The following is a 25857-nucleotide window of genomic DNA, read 5'->3' as shown; positions in this document are numbered from 1 at the left end:
TGCCCTAATGGTTCTACCATGTCCTTTATGTGCTGTACTGTTCATTCTATAATTTAATGGTTCTATCTATAGTTCTATCATGCCTGTTTTATGTGCTGTAGTAGTGTTATGGTTTAAGGATTCTATTGTATGGAATTAAAAAGTCTATTATAATTGATTCATGTAACTTGTCTTCATGATATTTTATTGTCCATCTTGTGTACTAGAACAAAGTACAACATTATACTGGCGTGCTATGCAGGGTCAGGGTCAGAGATTCTTGGCCCGTAATGGTGGATCCAAGGTGAGCAGCCAAAAGGCGGGCAGGGAGGGGGAACACGGGCAGTCAAGCTGCCTGGGAAAAGCTGGAGTGGCCTGGTAGCTCAGACAGCATCCTCGGAAAATAATGACATAATGAGCGAGGATGAGGGGAGCGGGGAGTGTGCATTTAGAATTAATTCACCCATTCTCTCCAAAATGAACAGCGAAACTGCAATACTCACCAAAAAGAGTGGTAAAGCTATAAAACAGCTTTAAAGATTGAAACTGACATGACCCACATCTACACAAAATCATCTTATGTTGAGAACATAAGATGTTCAATTTAAATAACTGGATCTTCCATTTAAAACACACAAGCATTGGAACTCCAACCAGTTAAAAGTCATTCTCCCCCCCCTCCCTAATTTTTTCCAAATTAAATTTACCACTAAGCACAGAGAGGGAGAGAGAGAGATATGGAGATGGAAGGAGGTGAGTGGGGTATGGCCTGAGAATGGCCCTCCCACAACACCAACCCTGAGGGGCCTTACTTAAACTCAGCCTAGGGGCATGGGTGGTAGTTAATCCACCACTGATTTTCAATAATAATTGTCTGGTAGATCCCTCAAAAATTTCCATCAAAGCAAATACAGTTTCAGAGAGTTTTAACTCATGGTCACTGTTTGCCTTGTGTCGATTAGGTGGAAAGGTTTGGTTTCAAGCTCATTCATCTCATGAGGTACTGCTATTAAACATTGCACTAACATATCAAATACTCACAATTATGAAAATGTACATTTAAAATCAGCAATAAAAATGATTGACAAAATAAACCTAAATGTAGTGTGGAACCCTGGCTAGCAAACAGTCCCACGTCAAGTGTTCAGACATATAGAACATAGAACAGTCCAACACAGGAACAAGCCCTTCAGCCTACTTGTCTGTGCTGAACATTGTATCCAAATTAACCCAAGAATCTGCTGCTTGCATCCTCTTCATATTCATTGGTCTATCGAGAAGCCACTTAAATGCTAATATTTACCTCTACACTCCTGGCACCTACCACTCTTTGTGCAAAACATTTGCCCTACACATCTCACTTAAACTTCCTCGTCCTCACCTTAAATACATGTCCTCTTGTGCTCGGGGGAAAAAAGATTCCGAATGTCCACCCTATCAATGCCTCTCATAATTTTATATACCTCTATCAGGTCACCCCCTCAGCCTGCAATATTCCAGAGAAAATCATCCATACTTGTCCAATCTTTCTCCATAACTCATACCCTCTAAATCAGACAACATCCTGATAAACCTGTTCCCTTTCCAAAGCCTCCACATCCTTTCTGTAATGGGGTGGTCAGAGTTGCACACGTTATTGTACTAGAAGCTACACGATGCTTTGAACCTTGTTTCAATGTTTAATGTCACTTGTCCTCTTCCTTCTCCACTCTCACACCAGATCCCCAAATCCCTCAATGTCAAGCATCAGTCTCAGCTTTGAATGACCATCCATGACGTTCTTCATCAGAACGCCAAAAAGAATTGCAACTCTCTAAGAAATCTCTCATCTTGATTTCCTCAAATACTTGTGCGCCTCATTCATTGTTCATGACATCTTGGTCTGATCAAGTGTGAAAGATTTGCTGTTGCATGTCAACGATCAAAATAGACAGATGGGCATATCCTGACACATTTGCACATTATATGATGCTTTTTTTATTATTTCAAGATTGAATTCAATTTAATGTCATGAAATAAAAACATCGTCATATTACATGAAATTTCCTTTTCTTACTTGATAGGAAATCAAAAGTGTCAAATTATCAACACTATTACCCGAATCTTGAACCCTGAATTTATTAATGGATTTTAGAGCATGGCTAGTGTAGTAGTTTATTGCAGTTAAAGTACCAGTGACCCGGGTTCGAATCTTGGAACATTCTGTTAGGAGTTTGTACATTCTCTCTGTGTCTTTCCTCCAACCCTTAAAAATGTTCAGGATTTGCAGTTCAATTGGGCTGGAAGGGCCTGTTACCTTGCCGTACATCTAAATTTAAAGGCAAACTGCAACCCCAACGCTCTTTATAGCAAGAATATTGAAATAATATCATGAAATCCACAGTTGCCCCAAAGACCCATTACAACCAAGAGAAGGAGTTTTTGGTTCTCATTTGGGGCAACTGCTACGAACCTGTTTGAATGTGCATGAATTGTTTTTGTTTTGCCAAGCATGAAAAAATATATTTCCTGCTGGTTCTTTAACCTGTCTAACTAGAACTCAAAGATAGGTGCAAAATCTGTTACATCTAACCAATTGAGAGCATGGAACTTTTCATTAAGATTCTGATAAAAAATTAGAGATTATTATCATGGAGCTTTCCAAAATAGAAGAGCAGACCACTGAATGAGGTTTCATGCCACATCTGAATCGTTATTTCACAGTTATTCCCAGAGACAGAGTGGGAAAGGGTATACAAAAAACATCAGGCAACAGAACTAAATTCAGCCTATTATTGTTTTCAAAATGTTGATACATGGGAACAGAAAATTATGCTAAATGACTCTCCACAACCAACAATTTAACCTCAGAAGAGGAAAACATAACAAGCCAAGTAACTCTGATCTCTCAGACGTCCACAAAATCCATTGGTCAAAAGTAAGGTACAGATCTTTAGCCCCTTTTACACAGAGCTTGAAAGCTGGTTTTATCTGCCTTTCAGGCTCTGTGTGGGGGGGGGGAAAAAGTGTGAATGTGGATTAGGGGTCTTCAATCTGCTAAGGTAGGTACTCTCAGCGGTGGAGCGTATTGATGTGGAACCTATCTAAAATGGTCGACTCATGTCGCGATGTTGGGTCCAGAAAAGGTTCACAGTCAGTAGCGAGTTGAGCAGTAACACGACAGGCACATAGTGTGTGAATGTCAGCACCACCTGTGTGAATCAGATTCAGTGGGACTGGACGCAAGGGGGTTTTATTAATACACAGATTGTGGGAAAAATGTTACAGGAATAAAACATGTGCACAATTGATAAAAGTGTGAGAAAATGTTAATCAGTACACAATTACTGCTCCTAGGTCCTATGGTTTTACTAAAGGGGTGCTGTTTAGTACATTTATAGACACTTAATATGCTGGCACGCATTTGTTTGCAGATAGCTGCAATTGTTATAATGCAAAACCTCAATCTCAGCAGCATTAACAATTATATTTTTCAGGTTTAAACGTCTATCTGTGAAAATGGCTAAAATCAACTGAAATAGTCAACTATTTATAAACTGTGAGTGCGCGTTTTATTCCCATGACATTTTTCCTCGCTCCTTTATAAACTGTGTGCGTTTTATTCCAGTTAACATTTTCCTACGCTATTCTAAACATTTGTTAATAAAAGCTACGTTTGACTGCAACCCTTGTGTCCAGACTCACCAAATCATTCTTTTCTCAACACAAAGTTGCACAAGGTACCAATGCTGCTGTGTTACACACCCCTCCTCTTTTGCTTCAGGAAACCAGTTTGCTGCATAAATAGCCAAACACTTTTTTCTGTTCTGTGTGAACAAGCAAGCCAGCTTCCAAAGATGTGTCATGTATATGGCAATAACGCTGCTTTTCAGTGTAAAAGGGGTTAAAGATAGAGGCAGTTTGTTGCCTCCTTATGTTGCAGCATTTTTGTAACCAGGGACAGACACTATTTTCTAGTGCCCAACTCAGGACCACGAGTGGTAACAGAATAATTAACCATAGTAAAAGCTACAATTGTGCGTTGTGTTTTCCTAGTTTTCATTCCAACAGGAACATTCTCCAATTCCCCCCTCCTGCCCAGGAGCCGACACGTAGCTGTGGTTTCTGCACTGAGCACACTTGGGCAGTGAGGCGACTTCTTCGACGCGGCATCACCTCACCTGACGTTGACAGCTGCAGCCAACGTTGAAGACTTGGACCCAACTCAGTTTGGCATCTTCTCTGCCAGAAGCAAAGAATTTTTTTTTAAAAACTTGCTTGCTTAATTTAGATTTGTTACTTGGTGATTGGGGAGTTGTAACAAAGTCTTGGTTGTTGCTGGGAGACCCTGACACCAGTCTCCGGAATATTCCTTACAGAAAATTGGGTTGGGGGGGGGGGGTCGACATATGCCTGATATACAATAAAAACCATGAAAATGAGGCTGAAAATGGGACCTTACCTTTCTGAAAGGCCAACTTATATGCAGAAATATACAGTACTGTAATTGGAACTGGCAATTCAGTACAGTACTAAGCAAGAGCTGTTCACTTTTCAACGAGGTAAACAAAGGCTCCATCTATATGTTCGTGCGGATTGCAAGGCATCATTTGTGGAACAGCAATTATTCTTCTTACACCTTGCAAAACATTCATTTCTCAACAAATACCACAAACAATCTTTTATTGTTACGACAGCTAGCCATGGATGGTTATTACAAGCAGCAAATTACTAATGTACTTAAATGAATGCAGATTTCTATAGAACTTTGTTCTTTTAATCTTTTCTTACAAATGAATTCATCCAGTTTATACACAGTAAAGACAGGGGAGGTGACAGATTTTGAAAATTGAATGAAAGACAGTCTTTGTACTGGCTATGTAGTGGGGTATAATTTCCCTGCATTGAAACAAAAATATACTCCTGGTACAAAATCCCACTATTTTTAGAAATTGGTACCCTTCAACAAATACAGTTCAACATTATCCTTAAAGCAAGCAGCAAATAAATTATATACAAACCAATGTGAATAATGCCAAGTGCAAATTCAATCTAAATGTAACACTGCTTTGTGCAATATTTATTAAGTATATGGAAGAAACAAAAAAAAACACGGTCTGTGGTAATTTAAAGGGTTAAATACAACTTTTTCCTCCTTATTTTTCTATCAAAAAATACTGCTTTGCTCATTAATTACTTCACTAGCGGCATAAACTAAACTCTATTTTATAAATGAGTTCTCTCTACCCGGAGCTTCTCTCTTTAATTAGAACACCAAATCCTATTTTGGAGTTGTTGAGATGTTGCAGCTCTGCATTATATACTGCGTGCACAGTACTGGGCAGAGTAAGTCTAGGTAGCGCAATGCAGCTGGTAATTTCAAACCAGGAGCAAACCTGACTCCTTTGGGGATTGTCCATTTTCTGAGTTTTCATCAACTACAGCGTAGAATGGAAATGATGTGGCCGGGCTCACTTCGCTACAAGTATAATGCGCTTGGGATGTGGGATTCATAGGTTCTTAAGGGGATAGGCACATGTATAAAAAATGGTCAAGACTTGGGGAACCTGTTAGAAAATTATATTGCGTGGCTAAGATTTATATAAAAAATAGGAGCAGGAGTAGGCCATCTAGCCCAACAAGTTTGCTCTGCCTTCAATGAAATCATGGCTGATCTGATGACAGGCTCATCTCTAATGACCTGCTTTTTCCCCCATATCTCTTGTAAAAATCTATTCCTTGTCTTAAATATATTTACTGAGGTCACCTCCACTGTTTCAAAGGGCAGCAAATTCCATGTCCTAAATCTACTATCCAGAATCTTGAGGTGATGTCCCCTCATTCTAGTCTTCCCCACCAATGGAAATATCTATCTTTATCTTATCTATGCCTTTCATCATTTTATATGTTTCTGCAAGATCCCCTCAAATTCTTTTAAAATACTTCAACTAAACTTATTGGTTTCTTACATTCTTCAAGATCAACCTTGGGTCTCAATTTCTGCAATGCTGACAAATGATGCCTTCTCTCCAAGCAGTGGAGAAAATCCTTTTAGGAACCATTGTAAATTAAAATAGCAATTAGAAATTATAATTTTGGCCTCAATACAAAAAGAATCAACGTCACATTGAACATGTCAAGGAGAAATGGGCAGCCTGCAAAGCCACTTCCAAGAGAAATAACTATCTTTGAGATGACTTCAATACTCTTCAGATGATGGTCAGTCATGAGATTTTTGGGTCCATTTACTCACTAAATTCTACCACATCCCGATTCAATGGCATTCTTATGGTCATGTAATGGACAAAGAATGCTATTTCCCACAAAATCCCATTCCCATCAAAAGCTCTGTCACAAAAGTTTTTCAGATCTTTCAAGCAAATTAGACACTTGGATAATGAGACTGATGATGATCACATTCAGCTTGCTAAAAATACGAGCTGAGAAAGCAAGCTGTAAAGACAATGCAGAGAGGTTACAAGGTGACAGGCACACGATGATGTGGGGCAAATATGTTATTCTCCTCTTGGAAATATAGGAAAACAATTTTTGAAAAGATCAGCAACTATTAAATGTTGGTGTTCAGAGATCCCCTTCCATTTGTCCCCCAAAATTAATATGAAGGCACAACAAGCACTCAGAAATTGAAAGAGGAAGCCTTTGAAAGATTTGGGATGAGATAAATTTCAGATTGCTTTTATATATTTAGCTTTATCTGTAGCAAAAAAATGTATAGCAAGTACATGGAAAAATGCTAATGTGATTGATATTAATAGATGGAATAATGAGATGAAAACTTGTTTGGTAATGGAAAAAAAAATCACATGTTTTACATGATAATTATTCTTTTTTTCTTAATAAGTGGTCTTTAAATTCAGAATATTTACATTTAAATTTACTTTGATTAGATTTTAGTAAATATATTTTAGTTTTTTTTTATTTTTGGCTCTCCTAAAGAGGGCTGGCTGAGAGGGGGAGGGGGGGTTCTTTTTTTTCTCTCTCTCTCTCTTTTATTATTATATTAAAAAAAATTATTGTTCACAATATGTACTTTTTTTTTTACTATGTAATAACCTTGTTGAATGAATAAATAAAGTTGTGGAAACAAAAATTGAAAGAGGCTTTTATTGCAAGAAAGCTGGAGTACAAGTGCAAGGATGTCTTGCTACAATTTTAATATTCATTTGGCAAGTTGAGACACAGAATATAGCTCTCTCTGGGTTATGGAAGACCCAGCCCAAGGAAATTTGACTTTATGCAAATTCTCACAGAAACAGATTTGTTGAGATACTTGCTTCTTGGGAAAGAATATTAAAATGCTTTGTGGTATTCAGTAACAGGATGCAGTTCATGTTCCATTAGCTTAATTGTGGGTAGTGTTAGAATAAGCACAGAAGTTATTTGATGAAAGGAAAGAATTATAGGAAGTGATAAGCAATACATTATGGGTAGCTGTAGAAAATTACAGTTCAATGCAGTATTGAGAGAAAGTGAAGTACACGAGAAAGGTAAGGGTCAACTATTTTATGCTATTGATTTCTAAACGCTGTTGGGAGAAAATGTTTGTTTCTCTGACTTTGGAAATAGTTTATGGACAACTCTCTCAAGAATCCATTACTCAAGGCCACTGTTCCCACTAAGCTATGCACGTGTGCGTGTGCGCACACATAGTTTGCTGCCAGCGCTCAAAGGAAATTAATGTACGCTCAAAAGGTTAGTTACCTAAAATAATGTAATTATTGAAAATAATCTCTTAGCTAACTGTTTCTGTTAACTAATTAGTATGTTTAAGAATAACAGTCATTGATGTTTTATTTAATGGAACAACAAAGTATAGAATAAAATCTTAACTAAATACATTACTTTGTAGAATGCCATCATGCTTGTATTATATTAAAACATGCCAATATAGTTTTATTAGCCATGAGAGATAGACTGTGCCAAAATGATCTTGAAACGATTTCAAGTTTACATTTGCACAAGCATTCAGTCTACACATACTTTTGTCTCAGGGGAAAAAAGAAATTGAACAGCGTAAGATTTTTGCGCACACTGACTTCTAAAAATTAGAGGGAGGATTGCCCACACATTGGCCTTGTTCTTCGTCTCATCTCAGGAAGGATACACCTGGGAGGCAGTGCAACAATGGTTGGCTGAATTGGTTCCTGAGACTAAAGTGCTGTTTTGTAAGGAGGGATAATCTCATTGAAACTAAGAAAAAAGATGACGGGGCTAGCTCCCTTGATCAAGAAGATCAAAAGTGGACCATTAAACTTAAGTTGAATGTTAATAGATCAAGAGAAATTTAATTATATAGCTGGGAATGGTTGCATTACTCTGGCTGAGAACACTGAAACCTCAATCATGTGTACGCTGCTACCTTTCTTGCCTCAAAGTGCAGTCCCAGCAACAAAATCAGAGGGGAAGAGCGTGAGCATATTTAGGTTCTTGGGAGTCACCATCTCAGAGGATCTTTCCTGGACCTAACACACCAATGGCATCATGAAGAAAGCACGTCAACGCCCCTACTTCAGGAGGTTTTGTGTGACACCAGAAACCCTGGCAAATTTCTACAGAGGTGTGGTGGAAAGTGTGCTGACTGGCTACATCATGGTCTGGTATGGGAACACCGATACCCCTGAGAAATAAGCCCTCCAAAAGGTAGTGGACACAGCCCAGGACATCACAGGCAAAACCCTCCCCACTCTTGAATACATCTACAGAGAATGCTGCCGTTGGACAGCAGCAGCAATCATCAAAGACCCTCACCACCCAACACGTTCTGTTCTCACTGCTGCCATCAGGAAAGAGGTAGAGGTGCCACAAGACTCACACCACCAGATTCAGGAACAGCTGCTACCCCTCCACCATCAGACTCCTCAACGACAAACTCAATCAGAGACTCATTTAAGAGCTCTTACTTGTGCACTTTATTGATTTTCTTTTTGTTCTCTCTATAATTGCAGTTTGTTTACATTCATTATCTGTTTAAATTTCTCTTATTTGTTTACATGTTTACACTGTGCAGTTTATTTTTTGCTTTACCAATTAATGTAAATTCTGCTATGCCTGCAGGATAAAAAGGAATCTCAGGGTTGTATGCGATGTCATGTATGTTCTCTGACAATAAATTGGAAATCTGAAAAGTGCAAGTGAAATCAGAGTTAAATGGGATAATTGAAATCTATTTCCAGAAGCATTGCTGTGACAGGAACCTGGATAAGGGCAAGATCGCCCATCTTGTGTCCACTGCAATACAAAAGCAATTGCTGCCTGTAAAGGCTAGCATTAGGAGGGTTACAGTATTGAGATACACTACACCTTAGCTAACATGGGAAGAGCACACCACTGATGTGGACAAGCATTGGCTACTGACCAGATCCTACAGTCGCTCTCATCACCTCCTGCTGAATGCAAATGGAAGCTACAGTTTCCAGCTCTTTTAAGATGCTGTAGGAACATGCAGTCTGCCAACATATAGAGTAACCACACATTCACCATGCCAGTAAAGCTGCAGATCTGAGCCTCGAATCTCAGTGCTGAGCATCTACACAACTACCCCAGGCCTGTTCATTATCACTCCCCCACAGGCAAGCACAATACATTGCCTGTGCAGTTCACTGAGCAGTGTGGCAATGAGCTATGACAGCACTCTAGGAAGGGCTCTCCAGAATCCTAACACAGGACCTCTAGGTTGTTTGTCCAAATTAGTTCAGGAACGACTGCATCACTTCCTGAATTTACACAAACATCAAATCAGATGAATAATCACCACAGTCTCCAGTGGATTTTACATTTTTATATTTATACATACAGCATGGTAGCCCATGAGCCTGTGTCGCCAAAATATATCATTGAACCTGCAAACCCCATATGCTTTGGAGGGTGGGAGGAAACCCAAGCACCCAGATGAAACCCACACAGACACAGGGAAAAGGAACAAATTCCTTAAAGACAGTCCCGGGTTCAAACCCGGGTCACTGGCACTGTAATACCATTGCGCTAACTGCTATTCTAACCATGCCTTGGATTTGTTCAGAGATAAATATTAGTAATTACAAAAAGATCTCCTCATTAATAAATAACATCATGAGTTATTTTCTATGTATAGGTCTAGGTTTAATATTTCATTCAAAAGACAATGCCATTTAAATTCATCATTTCTTCAGAACTGCATTGCCTGGATTATGTGCACTAGTCTGTGTATCAACCCTTAAGGCGGGAATGTTCTGGAGTGAGAGCAATGTAACAGAGCAATCTGTGGGAGTTACCACCTGCAGAAATACAGATAGCAAAGTTCAGCCTACTTGAAGGCAGTTTAATGTCCACATCTCTTTGAAAGCTGTAGCAGAATTATTAGCACAGGACGAAAACAGACCTCTAAAATTATGAAGAAATATTTTTCTGTGGCAAAATGCACACAAGAATAAATTAGTTTATAAAATTGTGATTTTAAAATTTCTCACACATTTTTTCCCCCACATCAAGCTCTCAGGAAGGAAATTTGCCAATTTTACAGTCTGGCCTGCATACCCACCAATATGATTGAATCTTAAGTGGCCTCCGAACTGGCCAAACAAGACACTCAACTGTACCATTGCCACTGTGTTGAGAGAGAGAGAGAGAAAGAACCAAAGGGATCACAGACATCAAACCAGGCACTGAATCCAGAAACAGCAGTTGTTTCCAGCAAAGTTCTCTTCATTAACAGCTACATGACCAAATTTTATAGCTCTGCTTTAGACTGGTCAAGCAACAGGGTAACAAATTCACCCTCAATGAATCACCTCTTATCGTCAATGTGCTGCACTTCCTCATTCAACCTCTTCATGCACCCTGCATGAAAGATTCACCAAAGGGTCAATAAAGTGAAATACAGGGGGATATAAACAGGTTTGGGAGTCCTCAACATCAACTCCAGTCCCCATAAAGTCTCACAGTAGGCAAAGAAACACACCACTTAACTAGCTCTCTAGCTGATGTATCAATCATCTTCAAACTGAACAACAATTGGAAGGAGTATTGAAGGATTCCAATGTTCATCACACCAAGCATTTGTTTGATAGAGCCACCAGTAACCAAACGAGCCAAGTCCTGGAGAACATAGCTAGATGATCACATCTGAAACTGCCAGTGAGTAAACCACATGAAATAGCATAAACCAGAATTCATCCTCATTAATCTACCCAGATACATCAGTCTATGAAAGTGGTGGTGGAGGCGACCATCATATATAGAAACACAGAACATTACAGCACAGAAACAGACTTTTCAGCCCTTCTAGGCTGTACCAAACTATTATTCTGCCATGTCCCACTGACCTGCACCCAGTCGATAGTTCTCCATACCACTCCCATCCATGTACCTGTTCAATTTTGTTTAAATGTTAAAATTGTGCCCACCTTCACCACTTCAGATGGCAGCTCGTTCCACACTCCCATTACTCTGTGTGAAGAAGTTGCCCCTTATGTTCCCCCTAAACCTTCCCCTTTCACCCATGCCCTCTGGTTTGTAGCTCACCTGACTTCAGTAGAAAAACCATACTTGCACTTACTCTATTTTCACTGCTCATAATTTTGTATATCTTTATCAAATCTCCCCTCATTCTTGACTTGCTGGCATTTTCTCATACCTTGGTGAAGGGCTCAAGCCCTTTGCTTTGCCTTTGCTACATAAAGGACCCTGTTTGACCTGTTGAGCTTCTCCAGCAGTCTGTGTTTTTACTCCCCTCAATCTTCAATCCTCCAAGGAACAAAGTCCTCACCTCTCCGTGTAACTCATGTCCTGAAGTCCCAGCAAAATCCAAGTAAATCTTCTCTGCACTCTTTCCATCTTATTGATATCTTTCCTAGGTGACCAAAACTGCACACAATACTCCACATTTGGCCTCACCAATATCTTATACAACTTTACCATGACATCCCAACTCCTATACTCAGTACTTTGATTTGTAAAGGACAATTTGCTAAAAGCTCTCTTTGCAACCCTGTCTACTTGTGATGCCAATTTCAGGGAATTGCGTATCTGTATTCCCAGATCCCACTGCTCTCCTCGGTGCCCTACCATTTGCATTGTATGTGTCGTTCCATAATGCAGTGCCTCACACTTGTCTGTATTAAAATCCATCTGCCATTTTTCAGCCAATTTTTCCAGCTGGTCCAGATCCTTCTACAAGCTTAGAAAGCCTTCCACAACATTACACCTCTAATATTTGTGTCCCCTGCAAGCTCAGTGATCCAAATGGCCTCAGCACTGATCCCTGAGGCACACCATTAGTCACAGGCCCACTGTCTGAAATGCAATCACCCATTAAAACTATCTACAGTTCACATGAAGGCAAAGTCCTGACTTCAAGCGAACACTGTCTAGTCCTACATTCGTACCACATGGGATGGCTTCAGAAAGGATCCAGCACCTCAAAAGTGGCCACCCACAGTTGCTGTGGGCTATCAGCAGCAGGAAACCATTTACCAGCACATTCTGTATACTTGTGTCCCAGCATAACCTCACCATCATTGCCATCGAGCCAAGCCGCCAATTTTGATCTTTATAAAAGTCAGAAGGACTACTTAAAAATAAGGTGCCAACATGGATCAAGTCAAAGCTGTAGAGTTCTCTCATATCTAGTCATCAACAGTAATGGGAGGAAAAGACACTGAGATTCAATAGATGTGGAGCTCAAGCATATTGTAATCCCAACTGTGTTCAATCAGACAACCAACAATGATCAATCTCGGTTTCTTCCTGCCATTGGCACCAGAAGTTAGTCATCAATCAAGTTGACTGATTCAAAGCAGTTGACAGCGCAAGATTTAAAGATGAGGGACAAGACAATCTCCTAACTGCAGTAACTGCACTCTAGAACTTGCCACTTCATCAAGTATAAGGTTCAAATTGGGATGTCTGGCGATGATTTCAACCTCCCATCGCTGCAGTGAGGGGTTCCCACCGATTTCAAAAGGGCCCACGAAGAGTCATGTGAGCTGCCTCAACGACTATCGCCCAGTAGCACTAACTTCTACTGTGATGAAATGCTTTGAGAGGCGGTCATGGCCAGCAAAGGTCTGGAGCCACTAAAATTCACCTATCGTCACAATCGCTCCACAGCAGATGCAACATCGCTGGCTCTCCACTCAGCTCTGGATCACCTTAACACCAGCAACTCATACATAGGGCTGCAACTCAACCTTTAACACCATTATTCTCTCAGTTCTAGTCAAGAAGCTACAAACTTTGAGCCTCTGCAACTGGATCCTTGACTTCCTCATCAGAAGACCTCAAAACAATCAGTATGAATTGGAAACAACATCTCCTCATCACTGATTATCAACACAGGTACACCTCAAGGATGCGTGCTTAGTCCACTGCTCTACTCATTATACACCCATGACTGGGAGGCAAGGCACAATTGCAACACTATCTACAAATTTGCTGATGACACCACAGATGTCGGCAAAATCACAAATGGCAAGGAAGAAGCAAACAGCAGGGAGAAAGATTAGCTCGTTGAGTGGTGTCACACCAACAAACTTGCACTCAAGGTTAGCAAAGCCAAGGAGATGATTGTGGACTTCAGGAGGAAGTCAAGGGAACACAGCCTAGTCCTCGTGGAGGGCTCAGGAGTGGAGAGGGTCAAGAACTTCAAATTTCTACGTGTTAACATCTCCGAGGATCTGTCCTGGAGGCTCCATGTTGATGCAATCATGAAGAAGGCTCACCAGCGGATATACTTTGAGGTGTTTGAGGAGATTTGGAGATCAGGACAAAAGACAGCCTCTATCTTCAAAGACCCCACCACCACCATGGCCATGCCCTCTTCACTCTGCTACCATTGGGAAAAAGGTACAGGAGCCTAAAGACAAGCACTTAGCAGCACAAGGACAGCTTCTTCCCCACTGCCATCAGATTCTTGAATAATCAATGAACCAAAGACACTGCCTTACTTTTTGTATACTATTTTTAAAAAGTTTATTGTTGTAAGGTGGTTTATATGAATGCTTGCACTGTGATACTGCCACAAAATACCGAAATTCGTGACTTGTTCATGATAATAAATTCTGATTCTGATTGCATGGTGCTCAACTTCATGTAAAACTTTTCAGCAAATGAAGCAATGCACGATTGCTACCCATGAGGTAGGTTACCATTGACTGAAACTCAACAGGACTTGTTATTTTAAATACTGAGCCTACAAGAACAAGTGTACTGCAGGAAGTGACCAGCAAAGCAGGAGTGCAATGGAATACTTTCCACGTCTGGATGAGTGGAAGCATATCCTTCTCAGGTGGGCCACAGGAAAAAAGAAAGAACCAGGATTATTAGGAGGCAAATTATGTATTTAAACACAGGGAGCACTATTTTTCTGCATACTTAATAACAAACATACTTTATCTACTTCCATTCAGTTTACAAGTCGATTCAGGCAATAGATTTTTTTGGGCAATTTTAGATTTTAGAAAATCAAAGAATAAGGCAGTAACACAAAAAGTGGACCCAAGGTACAAGGTGAGCTGTGATATTACTGAATAGCAGAGCAATAAACTGCAGGGCCTACTTTGGCTCTTTATCTGTCCACATATCCAACGTGATATCATGGCCCTAACAGTCAGTGTTTAGCAAAATTCTACACAGTGCATTAATTATTTGGCTCAGTTACTCAGACAATGCATTTCTTGGCAAAAAGATTTTGTTTTTGACATCTGTCGAAGTACTACAAGTACTCAGCCACAGCGGCAAAATTATTTCCAGGATCTTCACACTTACCTCATTGCCACCAGGAAGCCTATTCAGCTGCACCAGTTGGCCTTGACTGTCCAGCACCAACTCAGTGAATGTCAGCAACTCTGCAGGCATGGGAGGCAAGTAGGCTTGAACTTCCATTGATGTCCAGAGTTTGATTAAAGACTAAACAAAAATGGTATATAAACAACTGTTATTGGTAAATTAAAGTGAGGTACTTTGTACAAAATGTTTTAAGAAATCACAAGTTTGTTCCAAGTCACTGTGGTACAAGGTACAGGTTGCATTTCTTTAATTGAGACCTGGGTATTGCCAGATCACAGAAAATGCAGGGAAACAGAAGTTGACCCCAAAGGAAACTTCCAATATAAACATTTCAAAGGTAGAAAAGGGGGGGGGGGGGGGGGGGGGGAGAGATGAGAGATTTATCACAGCGCCTTTATAGCGCCAGAAATTGGGACTGGTGTTTGAATCCTGCGCTGTCTGAAAGGAGTTTGTACTAATGGTGGCAGATTCAACCTTTACAGCGCCAGCAATTAGGATCGGGGTTCGAGTCCTGCATGGTCTGTAAGCAGTTTGTACTAACGGCAGCAAATTCAAACATGCTGGACCATGGGAGTTGGCAGACAACAGAGTGCCAGAAAAGAGAGGTAGAAAGTATAAAGAAATCTGAATCACTTTCATGGCTATCATTTGTTTCATTACTTCACTTTAGGTACTAACTGAACATTTTGCTCAGAATCCCCCATAAACAAATGGCAGCCAATGAGAGAAGAGGGATGTGCAGGTGAATACCATTTCTCAAGGAGTAAAGGGAGAATATAAAGGAAGATTTCTATTCCATGCCACCAGTCAGTGCTGTCTGCTGTAAATAGATGTGTGGATGCAAGTGAGGACTGGGATTGTTATAGACATATTCACTGTAAAATATCCCTATGCCATAAGGTGTTGCTTAGTATGGTATGTGGGTGGAAAGAAAAAAATTTGAAAATCACTGTTTTAATCGTACCTAATTGACTCTTTATGTGCATGGTTTCATAACTTCAAAGGAAATGGGCCAATGACAATTTTTCTAAAGCAAAACATTTCAGTAACAATTGGGTCTAGAGCAGTGATTCTCAACCTTCCCTTCCCACTCACATACCACCTTAAGCAATCCCTTACCAATCGCAGAGCACCGATGGCATAGGGATGACTTAAAGTGGGATGTGACTGGAAAGAAAAAGGTTAAGAACCATTGTTGTAAAACATCATATACAGGCTTAGATATGAAAAATAAGCCACACTATCCAGCAGAGTTAATACATTGAGGTGAGAGGAGTAAAAACCAAACAGAAACAAATAAAAAGTCCAAAAGATTACAAAATAACTTTCGCTCTGACAACAATCTATTTGGGGAGTGAATACAGTAAAAGTCTTAAAATCCAGTCTGCTGGGATGAGGTCAGTTTGAATTTTCCAGATTCTCACGCAGTATATTTAAAATTCAGATTTAAGGAGAATAAAGAAGAGATGAACGTAAATTTTGATAGTTTATTAATGAAACATTTTTTCATATAAAATATAAAGTACAAAAAAAAAATTCATTAATTTCCACGACCTCTGTGCATCTGTGGGGCTTATGCATGCATGCATGCATACAAAGCCCACTAAATTTTAAAAGTTTGAGAAGTCCAATTCTCAGGTCGTATGGATTTCTGGTATCTGAATTTTTGGACTTTTACTGTACAAAAAGGTTAAAAAAGAACTCCTCCTCTCCAAGTGTCTTGAACTCAGTGAATGTCAGTAACTTATCCTAGTATTTGACCCTAAACAGTCTTGAACAAGACATTAAATTTTGGGGAAAAAAACACGTGATGCCCATGGAGAATAGGTTCATCAAGATGGTGCAAGTGTTGAGAAACTATAATTATGAAGAAACACAAAACAGCAGCTCCATTTCCATGGGACCAGTAAAAGCCAGAAGAGAGTGAGGGCTGGTAGAATTATTCATATTTTTAAAATACTTTCGATTAAGTAAGAGAATCTGGTCATCATAAAAATTTCAGATTTTTTTTTAAGTGTAATGGAACTTGATTTATTTTGTGATGTGGTTTAGGAAAGATCATTAACTGATTTAAGAAAAATATTAGAAGATGAACTACCTGGAGAACAGACAGGATTAATTCTGCCTTGTTTGAGAAACCATGATGGCAGATGAATCTTGTTTTGTGTTGGAAATTTCTCTCACCCATTGTAGGACTGTTAGGTTTCACATCATTATAAATTCCATATTTTAAAAACAAATATTTCATACGTCTCACAATTCCACCCTATGTCAATCCTGGGACTACTTTCAGTTCTATGGTAAATATGCTTGTAAGCAATATCTCAAAATGGCCACTGGCTATTGTGCGACCTTTCATGGACAATACCTTTGAGTATTGGTAGAACATTGGGGTTTGGGACTGTCCAGAAAAAAAGGGCAATATCAGAGCCAAGCTTGTTCCTGACCACTGTCAGAAAAGGGGATCTTTGGTGAACATTGCTTCCCACCAACTCAGGCACCCATTTGCAAATCCCATGACTTTCACCACAATTCTAGTTGGATTTGGCTCAATTAGCACAAGTCGTGATCTATGCATTTATTCTGATATTTATTTCCTTATCGAATGAGGACATTTGCATGTTATATCTATGCTGGGTATCAGTGCAATCCTATTCCTCTGCATTTCCACGAAATACCAATCACTCTTTCTCAGCCGCTCCTTATGCTCATCAATTCCACACAAATTCTCCACCACACACCAAGGGGAGGGATAAATTTATATTCAATTAACAATCAGCCCACCTTTGGCATGTGATATGAAAACCATGTGGTTCCAATGACAATGTGCTAACTCCACACCAAAGACCAGGATTAAACCAATCTGTTGCCACTATGAGATCATAACACTATCTGCCGGGTATTCATTTGATAACTTCTCTGACATCCAGAGAATCATTTTACAGTTAATGGACCCTTCAATATTCTCACTGCAAATAGCCTTCTCCCTTAAATCAAAAGTCAGGATGAATATTGATGTCAGAATGAATATAAATGTCAGAAAATAAATCACTGATACCATTCAAATAAGCTTGTAAGTTGATTATATTAAAATGACTGAACAGATACATTCATAAAAAGGGACAAAATAACATCAGGAAGACTGGGCCTATAATAGTCATCTTAAAATTCAAGTAACTAATTAAAAAACTTTTGAAATACATGGACTAAAAGTTTATTCTATCTTCTGACCTCACAAAATCACATCTACAAAAGCTTCAATTCAAACCTTCATCATCATCTAATGGGATGGCTCTCATAAAAATGGTAAGGTTTTCAAAGGACATACCTGTCGAAACATTTCAGGCAAGTCGTATACATATGTTGTTCCAAGGGATTGTGCTTGAAACCTCTTCGATTGTAGTAAGTCTTTGGTTACATAAGGTGTGTTGATAAGCATTCCATGTAATGGTCCCTGCTTATCCCCATAGGCCTGAAACATGATCTGTATTCAAAAGACAGAAAAGGCAAAAGATTTTTTTCACAATTATAGTCCCTAACATTATCAGTGCTTTCAAAATTACTTTTGATCACGAAAGTTTATAAATTTTTAAAAAAGCCAAGCTGAGGACATTCAGAGCCACCTTAAAGCTCTGATTAACCCTCCCGTTCCCACATCAGCTTCCCGAAATACGCACACAACGAAAAAGGAGCACATTCTCCGCTGCTGCTTATTTCCCATTCTACACGCCACTAATTCAGTTGCCACTCATGATGCGTTTTCTGGACATCAGGGAGATTAAATGCAGACAATGTGAATTTTGCAACTTACAAATGTTTTATTTATCATGCTTCTGGTCACCTGTTATACAAATTGCCCATCATTTGAATTTCTCCACCTTCTGCAGTCACTTTCCAGGCTCAACAATATAGGTAATGATTCTACACCTCTAGTTTTCATTCCCTCAGAACAAACCTTTCATCTCTTATCCTGTACCACACCCATCATTGATTTTGTCATTTCATTCTCCGACGTCACCTGATCCATTTTGTTCTTTTCTCCCCTTCTCCTTTAACTGGACGGTAGAAGAGGATTCTGGCCATTTAAACCCGTGCTACCCAATTATTCTCAAATTAACCTATAACCATACATTTTGGACGGTGAGAGTAATCCAGAGCACCTGGGGAAAACCCATGCAGGTCACATGGGAAGAACATCCAAATTCCACTCAGAGAGTGCCGGAATCTTACCCGGGATTTTGCTGTCACGCTAATTGCAATGCAAACCATGCCACCCAAACTTGCTTCATTCCAATATTTTCCATTTCTGATCAAATATATTTCATGACATTTTAACTTTTTTCCTCTGCTACCAGAACTGCTGTGTACATGAAGCATTTTAATAGATTCACACAGCAGAGAAACAGGCCCCTCAGTCCCAACAACCATGCTGACCATCAATTACTCATCTACACTAATTCCATTTACCAGCAACCATCCAGCTCCGTATGTCTTGTCTAAATAAATGAAATAAATGTTGCAAGATTCCCACTTCTCCCACCCAGTAAGGCAGTATGTTCCACATTCCAAGAAACCTCAGAGTGTAAATTAATCTTCTTCAGATCCCCTTCAATCTCTTCTCTTTCCCCTAAACCTATGTCCTCTCATTTTTAACATCTCACTTATAGAGCAAGGTTTCTTGTGCGTGTCCCTCATAATTGTGTATACCTCAATCTGGTACTCCCTCAGCTAAGAGATACAAACCCAGCCTACTTAATCTCTCTTTAAAAACTGATGCACTGTCCAGAAAACAATCAAGTGAATTTCCTCGGCACCCTCTCCAGTGCAAGCATGTCCTTCTCAGAATGTGAAATGTACATAGTAGTCTGGCTGTGGCCTAACCAATCTTTCATAATCTCCCTGCTCTCATACTGAATGCTCCAGCTAATGAAACCTAGTACAGAATACATTCTTCACCACCTTATCTACCTGTGCTGCAACTTTTGAGGATTATTGTTCTTGTATACCTACTGCCTACCGTAGGTTCTTCCCTCCTTGTTGTTTCCAAAATATATTACTTCACACTATTGTCCGTCTAAACTATGCGCATGCACACGGCTTGCAACCAGCGCTCAAAGGAAATTAATGTGCGCACAAAAGGTTAGTTACCTAAAATAAGGTAGTAATTAATATTTATACTTATTGAAAATAATCTCTTAGCTAACGGTTTCTGTTAACTAGTTAGCTGGTTAAACAAGTAGTTAATCATACTTGGATTATATTAAAACATGCCAATACAGTTTTTTTTTGACATGAGAGATAGGCTGTGCCAAAATTATCTTGAAACAATTTCAGGTTTACCTTTGCACAAGCATTCAGTACGCACACACTTTGTCACAGGAAAAAATTTTTTTCGACAACATAAGATTTTTTGCACATACTGACTACTAAAAATTAGAGGGAACATTGCTTCCCACCATTTGGTAATGATCTGCTCATTTTATGAACCCATCTTTCTGTAATCCATGATTATTTTCCTCACCAACATGACGACCAATTTTCTTGTCACCTGGAAAATCACTACTAAAACCTTCGACCTTCATTTACAAATCTTTAATATGTATGACAATCAGTGAGAGTACCAGCATCGATCTCGATGGTACACTACTGGTCTCAGTTTGCCAATCCTAAAAACAACTTTCCACCCTCACCCTCTGCCCTTCGTCACCAAATTTTGATTTCAATTAGGTCACTTTCCTCAGAACCCATGGGCTCAAACCATCTGGACCACCCATAGGGTCATTTAGGGTGTTGTGAAATGCCCAACAACAGTTCACGAAGACCACAATAGTATGGTGGTCATCACTACATTTTGTTACCTTTTCATAAAAACTTTCAGATCAACTTTTTCAGACACAAGTGAACTGAGAGCATGGGGGTGGGGGAGGAGTTGTGGGAGGACTCAGAAGTCAGAGTGCATCAATGGAGAGAAATGGTCAGTCACATTTCGGGTAGAGATTCTTTATTCAGACATGAACACTGACCAACAAAGACATGTTGCTTTATATAATCCCTGCCTTTCCAAATGTAGATTAACTGGGTCCCTCAGGACTTTCCCTATCACTGACATTGGACTCGTAAGCCAGCAGAGACCACAATTTTTCCTCGGTTGTCCTTAAATAAAGATACCACATTGGTAGACCTCCAGTCATTAGGCACGACACCAGCGGCTCTTAAAGACTTGAAAACAAACCTGTTAGGGATCTAGTAATCTTGGTTCCAAGCAACCTGGGAAACATCTCACCAGGTCTCAGGGATTCATTTATCTTGAAGCTCATTGAAACACCCAATAACTCTTCACTTTGTTCCAGAATTTCACCATCTCCTTCCTGAATGACCTCCTCCTTTGTGAATATATTTAATTTTTAAAAAATTTTAAACGATACAACACAGTAGAAGTCATTCTGACCATCGAAACCCACGCCACCCAATTAACCAAACAACCCTGTACATTTTGCAGATCCTGCTGCAATGAATACACTCCTGAGCAATCTCTCCTGTTTTCACCCTCAATTATTTTTACTAACTCAGTATCTGATTGTTCAGAAATCCTGAAGGGTTAGCATCTGGCTCTCTAATTCATACATCTAGTCCAGATATCCCTGAACCTGCTACCAGCAAATCTATTGAGATCAGCCTGGCATTACTACTTTTGTGTGGTCTGGCTGTACAAGCAGAGCCAGGGTGGGGGGAAATTCAGGGGCCAAAACGTGTGTTGGAGGTGCAGCTGGAGTCAACATGCTGACAAGTTTCAGCTCGCTGACCAGAAAACCCAAAACTCACGACGCTTTGATTTTCATGTTCTTTTTAAACTCTGTTAACACCCACACCCTTTACATTCTCCAGCTTCACTGTAAAACTTATTATACAGTAAAACCTCCAATATCCAGCACCTGTGGGGATTGGGATATGCCAGATAAGTGAATTTGCCAGTTGCTTGAGATTACATATTGCGCGGATTGGCGAACTGATAGCTGGGGTACCAATATGAAACTTTTGTATTTTTTAACCTATTTATTTTCTGCAATTTTTTTTGTCGGTTGCTTGAATTCTGGATAATGGGGATTTTACTACCATTTAACATATAAAAAAGTAAAAGTATGTGGAGGCAATGCAAGTAACTTCCAAAAGAATAAAAATCCACTGGTCCAGCATTGCCAAAGTCCTGACAATGCCAGCTCATCAGTTTTACTGTACCATGCGCAAAATTATTTCAAGAATGGAAAAATCAAGGGAAAAATGCTTTCATGAGTCCCATTTCATTCTGGAATGTACAAACTGCAAGTATTTGTTGGCAAAATAAATTAAATGCATTAAACCTGGCAATTTGCTGCTGCCCCAATCTGGATACCTCAAAGATTCAAATATTACCAGTACTAGGAAATTACTCAGATTTGTTAAGGGATTTTTTTTTTTAAATAACATGCATTCACCTGCACATTAGGGTTAGGAGAAATGTGCAGTTAATGGAGAAGATTTTATATAAAAAATAATCAAATGCAGCACTGATTTCAAATGTAATGCATTGAGTGCTGAAGAATTTGAATGGCTTTTAAAGCAAAAGACACAAATTCCTCCATTATAACTTTTCAACAGAATTCATACCAATTAATGGCGGAACATCCCCCTCTGGCCAAACAACCTGCCATACATTTGCAGCATGTTTGGCTTTTTGTGTTGCAATTACATCTCCCCCCCCCCCCCACCTTGTTTTGGTCCCACGCGAGTTGGACTACAGGGTTTTCCTGTGTGTGCATTGAGGCACAGTGATCAGTGGCTGTGCGTAGCACATTGGGGATTAGTGCACATCTCTGGAAGGGCCACAGTAGGCATCCCTGCCATAATCCATTGCTGTTCTTACTGCTGCTGTATCTTTAATCAGCAACTAGCGTGGAAAGCAATCAATCAAGCGTACGAGCAGTCTCCGAGGAATCTTTCCAAAGGCTACCAGAGGTTACCCACACAAACATTCTAATATCCTCTTTCGCCGTATTGCCTAGTAGTCATTTCCCTGACCTCCTTCGTCATTTACAATACATAATGAAAGAGAAAGTTTTTGCCATGAAAAGTCTTATTTTGCGCAATTACAAAAAAAAACAAGTTGTGGCATGAAAAGACTTGCCTTGAAGCCATTGTGATAGGAGTTAATGTAATCAAACTGTACAAAGGATCATAGTAGCTGTGGCTAAGAATAGTAGGTAACACGATGAGAACATGAGAGATTTAATCACTCCGTTTGCCCCCAACTCCTCCTGCTATGGCAGTTGGACGTATACTAGGTAATTTCATTATCATAAACTCAATCAGAAGAATATCACAGAAGAGGTCAAGCTGCAAATTGCAAAGTATAGAATTCCATGATTTTCATCGTAGAAACTTTTCATCTGTCAAGTACTGAGAAATTAAAATAATAGATACCAGACTGGCTGAAAAAAAGAAAAGAATTTTCTGTAAAAGAGAATTTCTCCAATGTCAGACAGCAGAGGTTGGGAGTGACATAATAACATTTGCAATGCAGAAATACTAGACACTGATTTGAAGTTCAGATATGTTGTGCTGTAGTGCAGAAAGCCTTGTGTTTACTCGTTCAATTCCTAACCTTCTGGTGCTCCTACTGCTCTTGCTTAGAAATAGTATGGTCCAGATCCACAAGCACCATTAGATTCTGCTTGACCTCTGCACTGGTTTGCTATCTGTGATGTCACCAATGCATCTGATGATGTCAAGATTATTCTGTTGATTTTCTCCAAAACCATTCCACTTTCACCTATTTCCTGGTTCTGATACGGATTTTTTTTTTTTTTAATTTTTTTATTTTTCACACCATAAATCACATTAGCCATGATATAGTTCTGATACGGATTTTGACGTGAAACGTTAACTCTGTTTCTTTCTCCATGGATGCTGCCAGACATGCTGAGCTTTTTCACCATTTACTGGGTTTTTTTTTCCAGACTTCAAGTACCCACACTTTTTCATTTTCACTATCAATGACCCTGTCCCCTCAGACAGAATGCAGATTCTCAGGCTCAATGCTAAGTAGTGCAGTGGCTACATTGATTTCCAGTGGTTCCACAACAGAGCAAATGACCACCAATTTATCACAATCTTCCACACACTTAATGGCATTTAAAATTCTGCAGCTCACAACCATCACCCTGAGACCAATACTCGTGTCAAATCCATTCTATGCAAGTTCATATTTTCTTACAATTCAGGAGAAGGATCCTCTCTGATCAATCTGTTCATTCTCAGAGAATTTCCATCATTCCTATTCCCCTACTTATTTTCTTAAAATCTATACTATTACACATAGTTATTCTTCTTTCTTTGGCTTGGCTTCGCGGACAAAGATTAATGGAGGGGTAACGTCCACGTCAGCTGCAGGCTCGTTTGTGGCTGACAAGTCCGATGCGGGACAGGCAGACACGGTTGCAGCGGTTGCAAGGGAAAATTAGTTGGTTGGGGTTGGGTTTTTCCTCCTTTGTCTTTTGTCAGTGAGGTGGGCTCTGCGGTCTTCTTCAAAGGAGGTTGCTGCCTGCCGAACTGTGAGGCGCCAAGATACACAGTTTGAGGCAATATCAGCCCACTGGCGGTGGTCAATGGGGCAGGCACCAAGAGATTTCTTTAGGCAGTCTTGTACCTCTTCTTTGGTGCACCTCTGTCTCGGTGGCCAGTGGAGAGCTCGCAAGACACAGTTATTACTTAGCAACTAATTAGATAGATATCTGGTCCACCAGAATGTCTGTCACTTGTGGGAAACAGATCACTAACTGCTCCATCACTCTGCTAGTGTTTCTCTGAGTTCCAACAGACTTCAAAACTCTCCAAGAATTTCCTCTCATTGCTTAATGGCATGACCTCACCTTCATCTACAGGTTACAGCTTTTACATTTACTATGGGCTCTTCTTAAACCAGGCTTACTTTGTCTCTTGTTCCTTGGACTTTATTACTGATGAGTGCTTGTTCAGCCCCTCTTTCGATTCCATCCCTTTCCACTGTGCCACATCCCTTTGATGGTGACTCTAGTTCCAGATACTAACTCACCCATTTCCTTTTTCCCCCACCCCTTTGTCCATTCCTCCAAAGGCTTAGCCACAAAATTCAAAAATGTGTCGTGTGACCTTTTACATTTACCACAGCAGCAGTTAAGCATGAGACCCGGCCAGCAGCCAGTCCCAAGCTTGGTCCAGCTAAATTTCCAACCGAACTAGATAAATGACTCTGTTCCAAAAGCTGGCCATGACTTGATTGGAAGCCTGCCATAGAGGAGATATGTCCCAGTTGTACAATGTAAAAAACAGCCTCAGAAAACAAAATTAGTAGTTTACGTTGACATTAAACACGCACCTGACCAGTCCTGGAGTTTGTCACCTCCTTGTACAGACTGATATCCAAGTAGTAACCTGACTCATTGGTGAGAAACAGTCTGATTGGAATGGCCTTTCCAATGGGAGTCAAACGAATATTTATTTTCAGCTCAGCCTGAAGGACACGCAGCTTCCAGAGGCGACTGCCATATCGCATCACCATGCTACGTACCGACTCTTCTATCTGGAGGAAGGAAAATAAACAGAACATTCAGGCCCTTTCAGCCTTCAAGCCCATAGCACCCAATTACACTCATTTTGAAGAGTGAGAGAAAACTGGAACACCCAAAGGCACAGGGAGAATGTACAAATCCTTACAGACAGCACTGGATTCAAAAACCGGTCGCAGGCGCTGCAACAGCATTGCACTAACTGCTACCATAACCATGCCTCCCACATAATGTCTCGAGTTCAAATCAGAAAATAATATCAGCAATATCAAACGAGTTTGTGCATACACTTTCTGAACAAATTCTCTTCCAGTTTGGTCTCTCTGGGAATGTGAAGTGATGAAGGAAGATTCAATAATCTTCCCATTACCCAGCCCGGGGATCTCGATTGAAACAATGAGTGTGGACTGTCAATGTTATTAGACTACTTGACAAAGGTCAACCAAAACCAGCCCCTTGCTAAATAGTTATGGCTTGTAAAAGTTTTTGAATTACTACTTAATGCTTTCATCTAAACGGGGGCCCGACAGCCTCT

At 39.9% G+C, this 25857-nt stretch overlaps 1 protein-coding gene across 5 annotated transcripts in view; it reads right to left on the bottom strand.

The window, feature by feature from the left end:
* The window catches only part of acaca (acetyl-CoA carboxylase alpha), a 266819-nt gene that overhangs the window by 109087 nt on the left and 131875 nt on the right, over positions 1 to 25857 (bottom strand). For all 5 annotated transcript variants that reach the window (XR_011348882.1, XR_011348881.1, XM_069911758.1 and 2 more), the window contains 3 exons: positions 25133 to 25336; positions 18071 to 18226; positions 14722 to 14862 (listed from right to left, as the gene is read on the bottom strand). Coding sequence is in view for 3 of the 5 variants with exons in the window: in XM_069911758.1 (XP_069767859.1) it covers positions 14722 to 14862; positions 18071 to 18226; positions 25133 to 25336 (501 nt within the window). In the remaining 2 variants the exon portion in view is untranslated. The remainder of the gene's footprint in view (positions 1 to 14721; positions 14863 to 18070; positions 18227 to 25132; positions 25337 to 25857) is intronic.

This window comes from Narcine bancroftii, chromosome 14, assembly GCF_036971445.1.
Source record: "Narcine bancroftii isolate sNarBan1 chromosome 14, sNarBan1.hap1, whole genome shotgun sequence".
Lineage (NCBI taxonomy): Eukaryota > Metazoa > Chordata > Chondrichthyes > Torpediniformes > Narcinidae > Narcine > Narcine bancroftii.
The sequence above is the reverse complement of the archived record's forward strand: the minus strand, read 5'-3'. Positions and strand labels throughout refer to the sequence as shown.